This window comes from Gopherus evgoodei, chromosome 3, assembly GCF_007399415.2.
Source record: "Gopherus evgoodei ecotype Sinaloan lineage chromosome 3, rGopEvg1_v1.p, whole genome shotgun sequence".
NCBI lineage: Eukaryota > Metazoa > Chordata > Testudines > Testudinidae > Gopherus > Gopherus evgoodei.
Window position 1 is genome coordinate 138,343,918 of NC_044324.1, and position 16,973 is coordinate 138,360,890.

The following is a 16,973-nucleotide window of genomic DNA, read 5'->3' on the forward strand; positions in this document are numbered from 1 at the left end:
AATAGATGGGATAGAGTTTGCTTATATCCCAGTTCCTTTGAATCTGATTGATTGGCTACTCAGTGATGACTCCTAAAATACATTGGATGCTCCTGCAAGGTAAACGGCTCTTCTGGCCTCATACAGGCATTCCACCATCTCAGACTATACAGGAGTGTGGACAGCAAGGAATAACAGCCACAGGAAACAAGGGTTTCAGCTCTTCGGGATTAGACCTCTGACCATGACGCCACATGTCTCCTCATTTAATAATGCCATAAATGCAGGCTCATCCAAGCCTTATGGTATTCAGGCTCTTTGGGACAACCTGTCTAGCCAAGCCGAAAGTTTGAAATGTCTTCCAGTAGATAGTGGAATATAGGATAAGACATTACAATTAAGGTGGATGAACCTGAACTGCCTCCAGTATTTGGAAACAGAGGGACAATATCTCAGAAGTCTTGGACTAGTTAGAGATCAGTCCCAAAAAGGAAGTAATCAAGTAACACGTTGTCTGTTTGTCACTAATGTAAGCTAATACCCTGAATTACACACACAAAGTAGATCTCATTTTTCCATTTGCTTTTCTGACAATAATTGTACTTTGTGACATCCATAATGAAGTGCATAATTTGGTTCTAGAGAAGGTGATTAAATCTTTTTGAAACACCGATTTTTTTGAGAGTTTTACTCCTGATGGGTAGTCTGTAAAATTATAAAAATAAATACTTCTGAAGATTTGACTAAGTTTTTAAGTCTTTGTTTGGAAAGGAGCTGAAAGATGGAAGCAGTGACAAAGCTATATGTTCCCCGGGTTTTGTGACTTTTTCCTCTACATAGTGTTTTTGAGAAATTTGTCACTCTCCAGTGAGTTTTTAATAGACTTGAAACCTGATTATGTTCCAATTTTTAAATCAATGGAAAAACTCCTATCAAAATGGGAGCAGGTTCCTGTTTTGCTGCAGTCTTTGGCACAAGAGTGCTAGGGTAGACTTCACTTAGAATTTCCTTGCTTTTTAAAAAAAAACAAAACAGTTAACTTTACCACAATGGTGTTTCTTTTTTTTCTTAATTGCTTAACTTTTGTCTTGTGAAACCCACAGTGACAGAGTTTTGCTTCATTTTGGACACTACTATGGGCTTCATATACTTAAGATTGTAGTGTCACCTACATTACCTAAGAGGGTATTGGCACCATCAGAAAAGACCATGAAAATTATGTACTGCAAATATCCACTTGTGATTTTTTCAAACTTAAACGCCTTGCTTACTTTTTTGTGAAGTATTTAAAGGTTTTAATCTGCTCAGAAAATATTAATTACCTCAGTATTTTTGCTTATCAATTTTATTTTCTAGAGGTTGGGTTAAAAAACTGTAACAAGGTTCAAAGAGCACAGTTATCATAAAATGATTGAACTAGTTTTCAGCTTTTATTTTTATTAAATTATTTTAGAATTGTAGATCTCTTAGATCTCAGTAAATTTTTTGGTGGACTTTGACCTTTCCTTTGGCAGTGATCTGAGCACAGATTTAATGCTGATAACCTCTGTCTAAATTAATATTAATCAAGAGTCACAGGTGTTTAATGTGAAAATGATTTGTACAAGGAGTTTTTGTTTGTCAACAGGTATTCCATCCACTCATTCATTGTTTGTTTTATCTATTTACACTGTTTAATGCATAAATCTTCATGCTTAGTTTTGCTGTTAATGCAAACTTACATGTTTGTCGTCTCTCCCCCTTTTCCCCCAATTTATATTTGATAGGCTCAACCTTTGAGGAAAGAACCTGAAATCATCACAGTAACATTAAAGAAACAAAATGGAATGGGCTTAAGCATTGTTGCTGCTAAGGTATGAAAACATATTGCAGTAAAATCATCAAGCAACACTTTTTCTACTTAAACATTTCCTTAAACATGTCCTGGGAAAGTACATATTGCATACCATATTTAGCCTACTAAGTTCTTAGCTAAGAAATGCTGGTCTACAAATTACACAGAATATGAACAAAGTAAGAGAAACAACAATTTAAATCAGAAAATGTTAATGTTGAAGTTGTGTCCTGTAATTAATTTTTGGATTTAATAATGTAATTTGGTACTCTTAATATTGACTATAGCACAGTAATTGTTAATGTATTACATTAATACTTTTTTAAAAAAGTAGTTAAATACTGATGCTACCAACCCTTAGTATTTGGACATTTTGGCTTTGATCCGAGTATGAAAAGATCATTAAAACCGATTCACTGCTGAAAAGTAGCAGCATCTCTTTAGGATAAGGAGTAATAAATGCCAATTTTTATGGAAGTGTTATTTTTATATGCATTAATATTTAAAAATGAGTTAATAGAAAAACAAGATTTCAAGTATGTAAATGGAAATTTCTATTTACTCTGTGTAATGAAGACAAGACCTTATTCTGTACACTAAAATTAGGTTCCTATGTGATTTTAATTTGTTAGTTCATCTTATTGCTCTTTAAAATACTATATGCAGAGTAGCTGGGCCAGCAGGGGACTGGACTTGATGACTTCTCGAGGTCCCTTCCAGCCCCACAATCTATGAATCTAAGAGGAGGCTCCCTTTTGAAAGTTTGCCTTATAAGGTGTACTGGCTATAGATTCATCTTGGCTCTGGTAACATAAAGAATGCACATATTACTCCAGCCACCAGATGGAGGGCTCTACCTATTGGCTAGGTCAGTCTGTTATATGGGCTTTATGTAGCAGACACAACTTTCTCTTGATTTTCACCTTAAATATTAGTGTGATTCATTTATTAATAATTTATATAACTGTGGTCCCCAAAAGCCCCAATCATGAGTAGGCCATGTACAAACAGATAAAGAAACAGTGTCTTTTTGCTGTGCAGTAGATGATCCCTTGTCCCAATGAGTTTACATTCTAAAGATGCTATTATCTGACAGCTTTTAAGCTGTCAGACATGATTGAGTACTTGTAAAGCTGCTTCTTTTTGCTGAAATTTTGCAAATTTCAGAATGTTTTTGCTTGATGGTGTTGATTTGAATATTTTGTGTTTATTTTTAATGTTCTGTTTTTGCCATCGGGGAGCTGGGGGAAGAGCTTTCAGGGCTATACACCTAATGATCATCTTATGACTACAAGAAAATTTCAAAACCTGAAAAAATGGAGACTAAAAATTTTAATTTTGTGCTATTGACATGTTAGTACAGTAGTAGTCTGAAAGACTAATAGTACATGAGTATTGAGAGTAGTGGTTTGAGCATTGACTTGCTGAACCCAGGGTTGTGACCTCAATTCTTGAGGAAGCCATTTAGGGCTATGGGGCAAAAATCTATCTGGGGATTGGTCCTGCTTTGAGCAGGGGGTTGGACTAGATGACCTTCTGAGGTCCCTTCCAACCCTGACACTCTAAAAGGATGAGTACCGCAATTTATCTTCACATCAGGCTTCTGACTGCCAACTGAATTTCAGTTCAGTGTTTGCTCTAGATGGAATTGGAAATGTGAAGTGGAACTGTTTTATTAAATCAATGAGAAGTCCTAATTTAGCATGAAAAAACTTTCTCATGTAAGGAGGGAGCAGAGAGATGAGATGGGGAAAATTGCAGTTTCCACTGGAACTGACTTCCCTGTCGGGCATACAGTTTTCACTGGAAGCATATTCCTAATTTATAACAGCAGTACACAACTGGGCTACTGGCTAGTGTCAAAATAAGTTTTAAAAAGTTTATGCTTAAAAAAATAATTCTTACCTCTGTGAAAATTAGTAAGAAGCAGATATTCTGTCTCCTTATCCTGATGTTAATCTGTAGATATGTAGAAAATATTTTTTGCCCAGCTAATGCATATTTCAAAAAGCAAAGTGAATAGTGAAACCTATGTTGTTTGACTACTTAAGAAACTAGTAGAACCTTGGCTCCATAAAAGAGATGATCTTTCATTGAAAGCTGAATCAAATGGTTCTAGAAATAGAATGGAGATATTTTTCAAGTGGTTGCTTAGAACAGAGAATTGCTTATTAGAGCTGTTTTTTCAGTTTTCCTGTATTATCATAAAAGTAATAAAAAGTGTAAAAAAGTGTAAGGCAGTGCAATTTCCAAGGTTGTGTAGAAAAGAGCAATTCAAAGTAGGTAAATGGTATTTGAGAAGCTGTAACAATGAACTTGCTTTCTCATTTTCTGTTACTTCCCTTATGTATTGACTCTTGGTTTTTCCAGTGGATTTCAGCCATATATTTTGCATTGATACAGAAATTGCATTCTCCCCTCATTCCAGAATTTCGGTTGTTTTTGTTTTTGTTCATTTTTTCCCCTGCAGAAAACAAGGAAGAGAGGGATATTATATTTTTTTGAAATTTGCCAGGTCTAAAAAATTATGCTGTGAAATAAAATTCTTAAATATATGGAATATCCAAAAAGACTTAGATGGCATGTATCAGAGTGGAATTAATTTGGCGGTTACACTTGCACACCATTGTTAACATTTTGCAAATTATTTTTGCAATATTTCTCTTCAAAATTGGAAAAGCGATTGACTTTCAAATAATAGTGTAAAATTATATTTTATTGTAAGAAATGAAGACCTGTCTCTGTGCCAGAGGTGGAACTCTTGGGCCCTTAGATAATAGGAGTACTTCAAAAAAGGCAGTAAAAGCTGAAAATTACAATGATTGGTCAGTAGATGGCACTGTTACAAATGACGCAAGTATCAAATTACTCTGCTGGAGCTACTTTTATACTTCCAGTGCTTAAGTTTCAGTTATGAATACAGCTCTGTTTCTGACTTCAGTGACAAAAGAACTGCACTCATTTCATTTCCAATCATCCTGGATGATTGGAAAAAGGCAAATATAGTGCCAATCTTTTAAAAAGGGAAGAAGGAGAATCCAGGGCACTACAGACCGATCAGCCTGGACCTAAGTCCCTGGAAAAATCATGGAGCAGGTCCTCAAGGAACCCATTTTGAAGAGTTGGAGGAGAGGAAGGTGAGCAAGAACAGTCAACCAAGGGCAAGTCATGCCTGAACAACCTGATTGCCTTCTATGATGAGATAACTGGCTCTGTGGATATGGGGGAAAGTGGTGGATACGATATATCTTGACTTTGGCAAAGCTTTTGTTACGGTCTCCCACAGTATTCTTGCCAGCAAGTTAAAAAAGTATGGATTGGATGAATGGACTGTACGGTGGATAGAAAGCCGGCTAGTTCATCGGGCTCAATGGGTAGTGATCAATGGCTTGATGTCTACTTGGCAGCTGGTATCAAGGGGAGTGCCCCAGGGGTGGGTCCGGGGGGGCCAGTTATATTCAACATCTTCATTAATGATCTGGATGATGGGATAGATTGCACCCTCAACAAGTTCTCAGATGACACTAAGGTGAGGGAGAGATAGATACGCTGGAGGGTAGGGATAGGGTCCAGAGTGACCTAGACAAATTGGAGAATTGGGCCAAAAGAAATCTGAGGTTCAACAAGGACAAGTGCAGAGGCCTGCACTTAAGATCCCATGCACTGCTACAGGCTGGGGACTGACTTTCTAAGCGGCAGTTCTGCAGAAAAGAACCTGGGGATTACAGTGAACGAGAAGCTGGATGTGAGTCGACAGTGTGCCCTTGTTGCCAAGGTGGCCAACAGCATATTGGGCTGTATTAGTAGGAGCATTGCCAGCAGATCGAGGGAAGTGATTATTCCCCTCTATTCAGCACTGGTGAGGTCACACCTGGAATATTGTGTCCAGTTTTGATCCCCCTACTACAGAAGAGATGTGGACAAATTGGAGAGAGTCCAGCGGAGGGCAAAAAAAAATGATTAGGGGGCTGGGGCACACGATTTATGAGCAGAAGCTGAGGGAACTGGGCATATTTAGTCTGCAGAAGAGAAGAGTGAGGGGGGATTTGGTAGCAGCCTTCAGCTATTTGAAGGGGGATTCCAAAGAGGATGGAGCTTGGCTGTTCTCAGTGGTGTCAGATGACAGAACAAGGAGCGATGGTCTCAAGTTGCACTGGGGAGGTCTAGGTTGGATAATAGGAAAAACTATTCCACTAAGAGGGTGGTGAAGCCCTGGAATGGGTTACCTAGGGAGGTGGTGGAATCTCCATCCTTAGAGGTTTTTAAGGTGAGGCTTGACAAAGCCCTGGATGGGATGATTTAGTTGGGGATTGGTCCTGCTTTGAGGAGGGGGTTGGACTAGATGACCCTCCTGAGGTCTCTTCCATCCCTAATCTTCTATGATTCATAAAGGAGGAAGGGAGTGCTGTGCCTCTCTCACTTATTGAGTGAAACTGATTAGCTCTTCAGGGCCTCCTGTCTGGTCAACATTTGCGAGTCAGAAGATAACTGTAAGGCAAGGTCACAGGCATTTTTGGAGAAGAGAGGGAAGTGTGCAGATTCTCAGATTGGTGAAGAAAATGAAATTCTTTTCACTCTGCATTTCTTCCCCCCTTCCCCTCTCCCCAAAATGTTAACTACTTTTTTCCCCTCACATCAGAGTGACAAATTTAAATAACATATGAAGTAGGTCATATTTTTAAAATGTTAAAATTCTCTTCTGGGCTCATACAATATATTCAAAACTTCATGTTTCAAGGAATTAAAATCCGTGGAAGTTAAGGAATCATAATGGAAAACTTGCAAAACTTTTACTAATTAAGAACACAAAGACTTTAGTGGCACGGTCCATTGTCACTTTTTCCTACAGAAAGAATACTCTGCTATCTCAAAGGAAAGTCTGTTCAGGTCAAACCTAAAGTTGTAAAGAAAAGTAACAGAATTTGCACTGAAATTTGCTGGATCTCCTTGTCCTTATGGTGGAGTTCAGTCTGTAATACAAGGGATCGCAAGCCCATGTTAAGTTAAGAAGGGGTGAAGCAAGAAATACAAGAATGAAAACATTTATACAGTCACTGAGAAGCAGTATATTTGGTCCTCTTTTCACTTAATCAGAGTCTACAATAGCAACAGCTTTTCTTTTAATTCCAGTGTTAATGTTTAACTGGGTACCATATTCTGACCAAAAAAAAAAAAGTTATAAATGTGATTCAAAATTGGCCCTACCCTTCAACTTGTGTTATTTTACATTATAAATAATATGTTTGTCAACACAGCTTTTGAGAAACCATGTAACAAACAAGTGTGCATGTGCAATGAATGAAAACAAATGTTAGTAATGAAACACCTGTTTTGAGCTTAAGTTATTAAAATGATGAAGAGTTAGAAAAAAATACCTTGCAACATCTTTTGAAACTATGAATAGTTGTATTCTGATTAAAAAGCTTAAATTATACATGTTGTCTAGTGATATCCAGAAAGTCTGACTGCTGCTCCACCACTATTGTAATGTTGCGTATTTTTCTGTAGTAAGGCCTGTTGTAATTGTGCCTCAAATAGCATCAGAAGAGCACTGATTTTTAGGGAAATGGGAGTGGTTGAGCATCAGTGGCAGTACTGATTTTTGCGGTTGTGTGCAGAATATGGTTGCTCTAACCCTGAAAGATGTTGTGATGTTAAAAGCTGCCTGACTCTCAACCACATTGCGGTTACTTTTTATGAAATCCAGATGATTTGGAAGCAGAATGTGCATGCAGTTTACTTTAAAAATATATCACTGGGGGGGGGGGGGTTTAGCATGTGATGACTTACCCATCTGTGGGCCTGCACATTACTATTACTTCCTGTTTAATTTGGAGGTTTTTGTCTTTTGTACAGGAGGTCCCTTTTTGTTTTTCTAGCAGTTTTCAAAGTTTAATAATGCTCCTAAAGTAAATGAAAGTCAGAGCCGTATAAGTGATTACGTAAGAGTCTGAATATTGTATTGGTTATAGCTAGTGTTGATAAATGCCGTACAGTGTCATAGCATCCAGCTCAGAATTATCTTGATGAGTGTCTTGGAAAACCCAGCAGACTGTAGTGTTGGTTGCTGTTGAGGGCTGAGAAAGAAGTGGAGAATTGTTTGTTGCTGGGGTTTTTTTCTTTGAAGATCTGTAGTCCCGGAGATCAAAATGTGGTTTTCTGTTGTTGGAAGAACAGAATCCATGGTAAGTTTGTTCAGAGTTCTATTTGGAACTGTTTTGCCGTAAAGTTTTAAATGTTATACTTGTACTTTTTCCTGTACTCTTGCTTGTTTAAACCTGTCTGTAGGCATTTGTTCTTGTAGCAGCTATTTAATGCAGCATGCAATTACACGGTTGGGGTAGTGGCTAACTTTTCAAAAATTAGAAGGGAAAAAACCCCTATACTTTAATTTTAGGTACTTTTTCTTTTTATACACGTCTCAAAAGAAAAGCTTGTGGTAGTGACAGTTTTTAGATTTTTACTGTTTAAGTAACAGCGCTGATTGCAACTATTTTACTGTAAAAGAGCGTGAATAGCGTGACTTATGATGTCTGCTTGTCATATTAATTGGCTTTAATCCAGATTCCTCTACAAATCCCTGTTTACCATTTATAAAGTGTTGTAAGAATAATTATATTGACATCCTAAACAGTACTTCTAAGAGATTTTAATATTTTGGGGACTTGGTCTGTGACTAGAATAACAGACCTAGAAAATGTGCTCCAGTGAGTCAAACTATTTCTTGAATTTAAGGTATATTTACAGAGTGAAGAAATTTAGATTGATACTGTACAAAACAAGGCAGGGTTTCAACATCTTCTGTGAGCACAGTAGAACAGAAATTATTTAAAAGAAGCTGTTAATTAATTAACACAACCAGTGTGTGAAGACTGACTTAAACATATTGTATTTTTGTACTTTGAAGGATATGGGACCTTTCTCTTCCATTTATTAAAATTGGTCATTTGTTGCAACCAGAAGGAAAAGAGTTAGTCAACAAAACTGACTTAGGAAAAACATTTCTTTCAAAACAAAATGTATTTTTTTCTGTAAAAATATGGTAATTGGATAAAGTATTTCCATTGAATCTACTGAAATAAAGTGATCAGCTGATGATATACAGGCTTTTTAAAAAAATTACAAGCATTTCAAAATCTGAACATGACAGATTTTGCCATTTGACACCATAGAAAAAGGCATTGCTTTTCTAAAACAGATTATTTTGATGTTACGCAACTTTGTTTTTTAGGGTGAATTAATCAGAATATGGGATGCGACATTTTAGACTAGAAAATAAATTGATTGTATTAACTAATCAGTTAGTTGTACTAACTGCTACTGGTTCTTTAGCCCAATAATTTACATCAGTATAAGTTGGTGGTGTAAAAAAGGGCTGAAATGAGATTGATCTTAATGCCAGGAATTTTGAATATCTTGTGGGATATCTATGCAAATCAGGAATTTCTTTCTGATATTTCACAGGTGGCGTAGATAACTTGTTTGTTAGGTAATCCAGAATTATGTGACTTACTAAAAAAACTTTCAGAGTGGCAGCCGTGTTAGTCTGTATCTGCAACAAGAACAGGAGTACTTGTGGCACCTTAGAGACTAACACATTTATTTGAGCATAAGTGTTTGTGGGCCCACAAAAGCTTATGCTCAAATAAATGTGTTAGTCTCTAAGGTGCTACAAGTACTCCTGTTCTTTTTTAAAAAAGAACTTTAAAATCTGATTCTTCTGTCACCAATAGTATTTTTAGGATCTGAACTTCTCCAGTATATGCTGACAAATATGTATGAGTATATTTATCATGCGTTAGCAAACTACAAAGCATTAGTATACTTTTGTATGGTTCATTATTTCATTGTTGACATACAAGCTTCTCTTCTGGTAGAATTCTAGTGTTTTGGCATCCTGTGGATGTGGATAAACATGTACTTATCAGTCTGAACATTGCTTTACATGTCTAAAGCAAATCTTGTGCATTATTTGATGTTATTGAGCAAAGAGGGTTTTTCTGGTGCTTATTTCAGATCAGGCATCTCAACTACCTGTGCTTCTTAATAACCTCTTAGAAGCGAGAGCGTTTCGTTAGCATTATCACCTCAGAGTTTTTGTTTTTTCATGCCTCGGTCTTCTAGAAGTAAGTAATTATGGAAGCTGCCAGTTTAGCTTATGCCATGGGACATACAAATAAGCAGCTAACATGGTGGTAAGTGACTTGCTTTCTGCCAATCCATCATTTTCAGTGTTTTTTGTAGCTTCTGGTACCGTGGGAAGTTCCATGATGGGTAGCTGCTTCTTCCTATTTCTTTCTCTTATAAGCTCATGGCATCATGGCAGCTTGGGTACACACATGTGTGCGCTCTCCCTGTTCCCCCCCTTTATCTGAGGCCACAGATAGGGTTGCCAACTTTCTAGTCACTCAAAACCAAACACCCTGTCCCTGCCCCACCCCTTCTATGAGGGCCCACCCCCACTCTCTACATTTCCCCCACCCTCACTCACTTTCGCTGGGCTGGGGCAGGGAGTTGGGGCTCAGGGTTGAGGTGTGGGCTTACCTTGGGTGGCTCCCAGTTAGCACGGCAGAGGGGACTAAGGTAGGCTGCCTGCCTGCCTTGGCACCCGTGCTGCGTGCACCCCAGAAGCAGCCAGCAGGTCTGGGTCCTAGGTGTGGAGGGGGAGGGCAGGAGGCTCCATGGGCTGCTCTCACCTGCAGGCATCTCCCCCTCTCCCCAGTTCTTAGCCAATGGGCATGCAGAGCTGGTGTTCAGGACGGGGACAGGGCATGGAGCCCCGTGCCCCCGCCCCCCACCTAGAAGCCAGACCTGCTGGCCACTTCCGAGCTACAGCGTGGTGCCAGCCAGCAGGGCCAGCTTTAGAAAGTGCGGGGCTCAATTCGAACAGTTTCGACGGGGCCCCGGCAGGGATGACTTAAAAAAAAAAAAACACTGAAAAAAACACGTGGGGCTTGTACTCACCGGGAGGTGCTCCGAGTCTTCGGTGGCACTTCAGCAGCGGGTCCTTCACTTGCTCCAGGTCTTCGGCAGCACTGAAGGACCTGCTGCCGAAGTGCTGCTGAAGACCTGGAGCACCGCCAGGTGAGTGAAAATTAAAAAGGCACCTCTAGCCAGGGAAGGGATTCTCACTGGGTGTGGGGCCCTCTTAGGCGCAGGGCCCGATTCGGGGGAATTGGTGGAATAGGCCTAAAGCCGGCCCTGCCAGCCAGGACAGGTAGGGAAGGACTAGCCTGCCTTAGTGCTGCAGCACCGCCGAACAGACTCTTAATGGCCCCGTCAGTGGTGCTGACCAGAACCGCCAGGGTCTCTTTTCCACTGGGTGTTCCAGTCGAAAATCAGATACCTGGTCACCCTAGCCACAAATCTGATTCAGATGGACAAGTAAGATTTCACTCAGTGTAAGTTTTGACTATATATTGCAAATGGGTCACCCTGATGTTTGTTTTAATGTCATCTGCTGGGAAAGCACTTCTCCCTGGAGCTAAGCTCCTCGCAAAACCAGGTGGATATGCCAATTCTATCTGTGCCATAATAGCTTCAGTATTCAGGCACTTCCTAGCATACACAAAATATTTTATTTCATTCTGATTGCTTCCTTTCCCTCCCTACTCCAAGGAAGGAGGAAAACCACAAAGGACGAGTCCAAGGATCACAGTCTGTTTAGGGTGTTCTGTTTTTTAATTAAGATAGTCACAGACAGATTACATCTGTTGTAAGTACAGAAGGATCGGTATGTGGGGATCCTGCTCAATTTATTGTGCAATAGAAACAGCATTCAAAGGTCTTTCCTGTTGATTAAGCTGGAGGGGAAGGGGGCATAATAAGTATAGAAGGTTTAACTGGTATTCATCTACTAGGCTTGATCAACTTTGGCATTAAAGACATTTATTTTTCATAGGCCTTTTAGCTGCTCACAGTAAACAATACAGACAAGGTGGATTTAATGGACCAGCTTCTTTTGGACAACTTTATTGGACCTATCAAGATCCATGGGGTCCTATACATGCCTATTACAACTTGTAGTGTACCTCATCCAATGCACTAAATGCCTCAACAACGACGACGTGTGTGAAACTAGACAATTACTACATTCTCAAATGAACTAGCACAGAAAAATTAAACAAAAACACCATGTCACCTGTGGGTGCACACTTTTCACAAAATGATCACTCTGTATCTGATCTCTCAGTCCTTGTCCTCAAAGGAAACCTGCACGACACCTTCAAAAGATGAGCCTGAGAATTTAAATTCAAAACTCTGCTAGACACCAAAAATCATTGACTTAATAAAGATACTGGACTTATGGCTCATTACAACCGTCTGTAACTCACTAACACTCCTTTATCCTGTGATGGTAAAGGTGTTAACTGCCCACATTCACCTTGCAACATGTGTTAACTGCTTATCTGTTTCATTAATGTATTCAGCTGTGACACTGAGTTTCCCAGATCTGAAGAAGAGCTCTGTGTGAGATCAAAAGCTTGTCTCTGTCACCAGTAGAAGTTGTATCTCGAATATGCTGGGACCAATGCCTCTGGAATAACACAGCAAATAGTAATACTATAGCATCCTGATTGTGATTTCTCTCATTCTTGAGGGTCTCAACATATATTACACAAGATCTATCTTTTATTCATAAAGAAATGGCTTCTGTCACCAGTGGAGAGTAGTCTCAACCGGTCTGGAAATTGTTAGCTGTTTAGCAGGACCCAGCAACGTTACATGTGACGTTAAACTTGTCCATCTGAAACTGTCCACCTGAATTGAGATGGGTAAAATGTAATTATCTCATGTTCAGTTTCAACACCAGGGGCTAAAACCCATCTCTTGAAAAAAGTACCCTGGAATATTTGGATTGTACAACAGAGATCCTGCCCAATTAATGTGACACCCACAAGGCAGCACCACCAACCAATAATTATGACTCAGGCATTAGTTCAGTTCAGTGATGACTCACAAGGGGAAAGTGTCACTGAATCAGTAGTAGTATCATTTCTAGTAAATGGCTTGACTCCAAATATCTCAGTGCTTTACAGATCTGAATATTAGTTGAAAGTGTATGTTAAAAGTAAAGTCCTCAGTTAGTAAATTTTAAGCTCAAAGAGTCTCAATGAATAATCAGTTTTTGTATTTTGAAAGTTCATAATTTTGAGGTAAGTGAAGGGTTCCATGCAGAATTATATTTTAGATTTCTGTTGCAAAAGCTGGGGAATACTAAATAGCATATCTGAACCTTGTGGGGACTGCCATGTTAAAGAGGGTTTTTCATTAAGGTCTTTAAGTCCACTGAAGTATTTTTATTTGCTCACTTTTTTTCTTTTTTCTCCCATGCCTTTTAAAGTAGGAGTAAAATTCAATTAGGTAAAAAACCATTGCATACCTAGTTTTAATTTCTGATATCCAGATTCCTTAGCAATTAGAGAGAAATAGTGGTATTTTTCATCAATAAAGAGATTATTTAGAACAGACTGATTTCCAGATGGGTGCAATTTAGTGCTGAGACAAAGATGTTATGGCACCTAAATCAATGTACTTTTGTCTAGATCAGTAGATACCACCTGCCAATAACATCTACTTAACAAATTAGAATTAATAGTAAGGCAGTTAAATCAGATGGAAACAAGAACCAGGTAAAAATTAAGCTAAGAATGAAAGAAAATAAGATATGTTTGATACTGTTTTTAATAGAAGAAAACCATAATTTTTTAGAGGTGTAAAGGTTATTCTTTTCCTTTCTATCTGCTTTGAGAAGCAAGTCTTATGAAAATGTAGGTGAAGTCCAGTTAACATACTGTTTTGTGCTTGTGCCCGTAGTGTTTTCACTAGGAAAAAAAATTATAACAAATTAACAAATATCTAGTGTGAAATCATGGTTTCATTAAAGTCAGTAACAGAACTTGCACTGATTTAGCCCAGGTTTTTATTCGCTTCTCCTTGGGATTGTAAACGCTGAATGTTTCAGCAGATTTATTGGATTTTTTGAACTCTAAGAAATTGTTCATGTATTACCATTTGCATTATTATATGAACTGTGGCATTTTTCCAGCTCTTTAGGGGTTTGAATTTGTCTGTTTTCCAACCCAACACTATTTAGTATTTTAACAAAAGTACGTTCATATGGTCATTGTCATTCAGATGCATTGAGCGTTTCTTCTAGCTGGTAGCGTTTGATGGTTTGGTGGTAGTGTTTGAATACCCCTTAGTTTTACTGGAGGAGGTTTTTTGCTTATAACTCTACTTTCTCCAATTCCTAAAATGTTTCTGGTTTTTTCGAGGGAGGGAAAAACAAAAGTATGCATATGTGGAGCATGAGTCAGTTTCAAAAATCAATATGTTGTTGGGGTTTTTTTTGAAGAGCACCACATGAAACAAAGCAGCTGTAGCCACAATTAAAGGAAGTAGTTCTACATACAGCAAGCTGGTTCACCTCATTTATATTTGGAGATTATATGGAGAGTATTTTGTCTAATGTTAATAGATTTCCAAAGTTGAAATTGGACTTGGGGGGACTGAACTTCCTCTGCCAAAGAGTTTTTGACCTTCAAATGCAAGAGATTTTTGTCCTCATTTTAAATGTATAATCAGTAGTTACTGAGTTGTTTCCCCCCATTCTCCTGAACTGATGGCAAATTAAAAAATGTCAGGTTTACAACGTGTTCTGTACATAGATAAGCAGATGTATATGCTTATTCTTGACCAAGGCTGACCTGTGAAATCATACAACTTTTGGGGAATGTGGGTGTTTGGTTTTTCAGAAGTCTTTCCTTTATACTTCATAGTGAGTGCATATGTAAACCAGCTGGAGTGTTTTAGTAAACTGGTGTACTCTTAGAATGCTTATAAATGTAGCTTATTTAAATACTTGTAGACTTACTGCTTGCCAGACAAGTCAGGCTGAGACTGATCCTACTGCATAAACTTGCCTTTAAGGATGTTTATAAACCTTCTAATCTTCTGTATAAGCTTACAGAGACTGGAAAATGAGAATTAGTCTTGATGACACCAGTGAATACTACTGTTTTGGGGGTGATGGGAATTGTGGAGTAAAAATATAACTGTTGAGGCTGGACTCTTTTATCATAGAGCAGAAGTTATATTGGTTTGCTAAAATGTTTTAGTTACAGAGATTATTTTGCATTCCTGAAAATATGCTCAGTTACTATAATGCACAAAAAATCTAATCCAAAGATACACATACAAAGATTTTTCTTCTGTTTTTTTCTTCTATATTACAATATCCTCATTTACGAAGCATCATGAAAGGAAGTAAGATTTTAATTATCAATTCAGTTGAGTAAATTGATTGTCTGCCATTTCAGATTAATCTAAATTAAATGTAATAAAATAAGGCTTGTTTTAAACTGTTCTTCAGATCACTTATTTTAGGGCCAGGCTTACTCCAAGCAAAAGTTTTGTGATTAATCCTTTCAGAAATCTATTTCAAATAGCATGGTTTTTCATTATAAAAAAATTAATTTAGCCAGTGTGTTTTGCTCTTATATCTACGTTCCTTTCTGTATCATTCCTGCTTTCCTTCCCAAATAGATTGTAAAAAAAAATTCTCCATGACAAGAACAGTTTTATTCCCATGGCTGAATCATGTGCAGAGTGCATACCAATTATTCTGCTCACTTTTTAAAATATTATGGTGTTATTTTCTTTATCATCTTTTGGAGTGCTTTCTTATGTTTTGTGAAATATATATTTCCGTAGATAACGTTCATGATTGTCATTAGCAAAAAGGCAGAGTGCCCACTCTGACTTCTGATTAACGAATTTTTTTTGCCTTCTGGACTTCTGACTTGATACGTAAGCCTGATCTTTTCAACCATTTCAGTGGGAATAATACTCAGGGAATGATTGGAGAACTGGGCTCAGTAACAACTTCAGATGTTTCAGTTATCTAAATTTTCCAATTATTACGTATCTTTTATTTTAAAGCTGTTTCCCCAGAGTACTAAGCATGTGAATTCTCAAACCGTTGAAAGATGCCATGGAGTTAAAACAGAAATCTTCAAGTCCTCACTCAAGTCACTTGTAAAATTTGAATATATTTCCTGTAAACTAAAGTAGATGTTAATACAGTTAACATACTGTAGTTTCAATTCATGTGTGCATTAATATTTTGCACCCTGTAATCAAGCATAATTCTTAGCTTTACCAGTTTTACTGGCATTTTTAACTGAATAGAAAGCAAGGTGTGTGAAGCTGAACAGGTATAGGCAAACAATAGTTGTCTAAAACTTGTAGCAACAAAGCATTGCCATTAATTATCTGCAGAAATACAGGTTTAGCTACAGTACCTGCATATGCAAATATATTATTCAGATGCCTAAGTTCACATGTTTGAGACTGTCTAATGCTAGCTTTCTGTACCTTTCTTCTGACATCTGGAAAAAAATTTCCATAGTATTTCTCATAATGTTTAGTTCTAACCATAGAAATACCGAAATTAAAGTTGGGAAAACTCTGTTAAGTCATCTAGTCCATCTGCTGACAACACCGGACCCAGTGAAATGATCACCACGTGTTTGATCTGTGCCATTGCACAGTTTTATTAGGAACATAAGAATGGCCCTACTGGGTCAGACCAAAGGGCCATCTAGCCCAGTATTGTCTTCCAACAGTGGCCAGTGCCAGGTGCCCCAGAGGGAATTAAGAGAACAGGTAACCATAAAGTGATCCATCCGCTGTCGCTCATTCCCAGCTTCTGGCAAACAGAGGCTAGGGGACACCATTTCTGCCCATCCTGGCTAATAGCCATTGATGGACCTATCTGCCATGAATTTATCTAGTTCTTTTTTGAACCCTGTTATCATCTTGGCCTTCACCACATCCTCTGGCAAGGAGTTCCACAGATTGACTGTGCGTTGTGTGAAGAAATACTTCATTTTATTTGTTTTAAACCTGCTGCCTATTAATTTCATTTGGTGACCCCTAGTTCTTTTGTTATGAGGAGTAAACAACACTTCCTTATCTACTTTCTCCACACCAGTAATGATTTTATAGATCTCAGTCATATCTCCCCTTAGCCGTCTCTTTTCCAAGCTGAAAAGTCCCAGTCTTATTAATCTCTTCTCGTATGGAAGCCATTCCATACCCCTAATAATTTTTGTTGTCCTTTTCTGAACCTTTTCCAATTCCAAAATATCAAGAC

The 16,973-nt window shown here is 38.1% G+C and overlaps 1 protein-coding gene across 22 annotated transcripts in view; it reads left to right on the top strand.

Moving 5' to 3' along the window:
- The window catches only part of AFDN (afadin, adherens junction formation factor), a 212,829-nt gene that overhangs the window by 154,648 nt on the left and 41,208 nt on the right, over positions 1-16,973 (top strand). For all 22 annotated transcript variants that reach the window (XM_030556759.1, XM_030556770.1, XM_030556777.1 and 19 more), the window contains one exon: positions 1,746-1,832. In XM_030556759.1, coding sequence (XP_030412619.1) covers positions 1,746-1,832 — 87 coding nt within the window. The remainder of the gene's footprint in view (positions 1-1,745; positions 1,833-16,973) is intronic.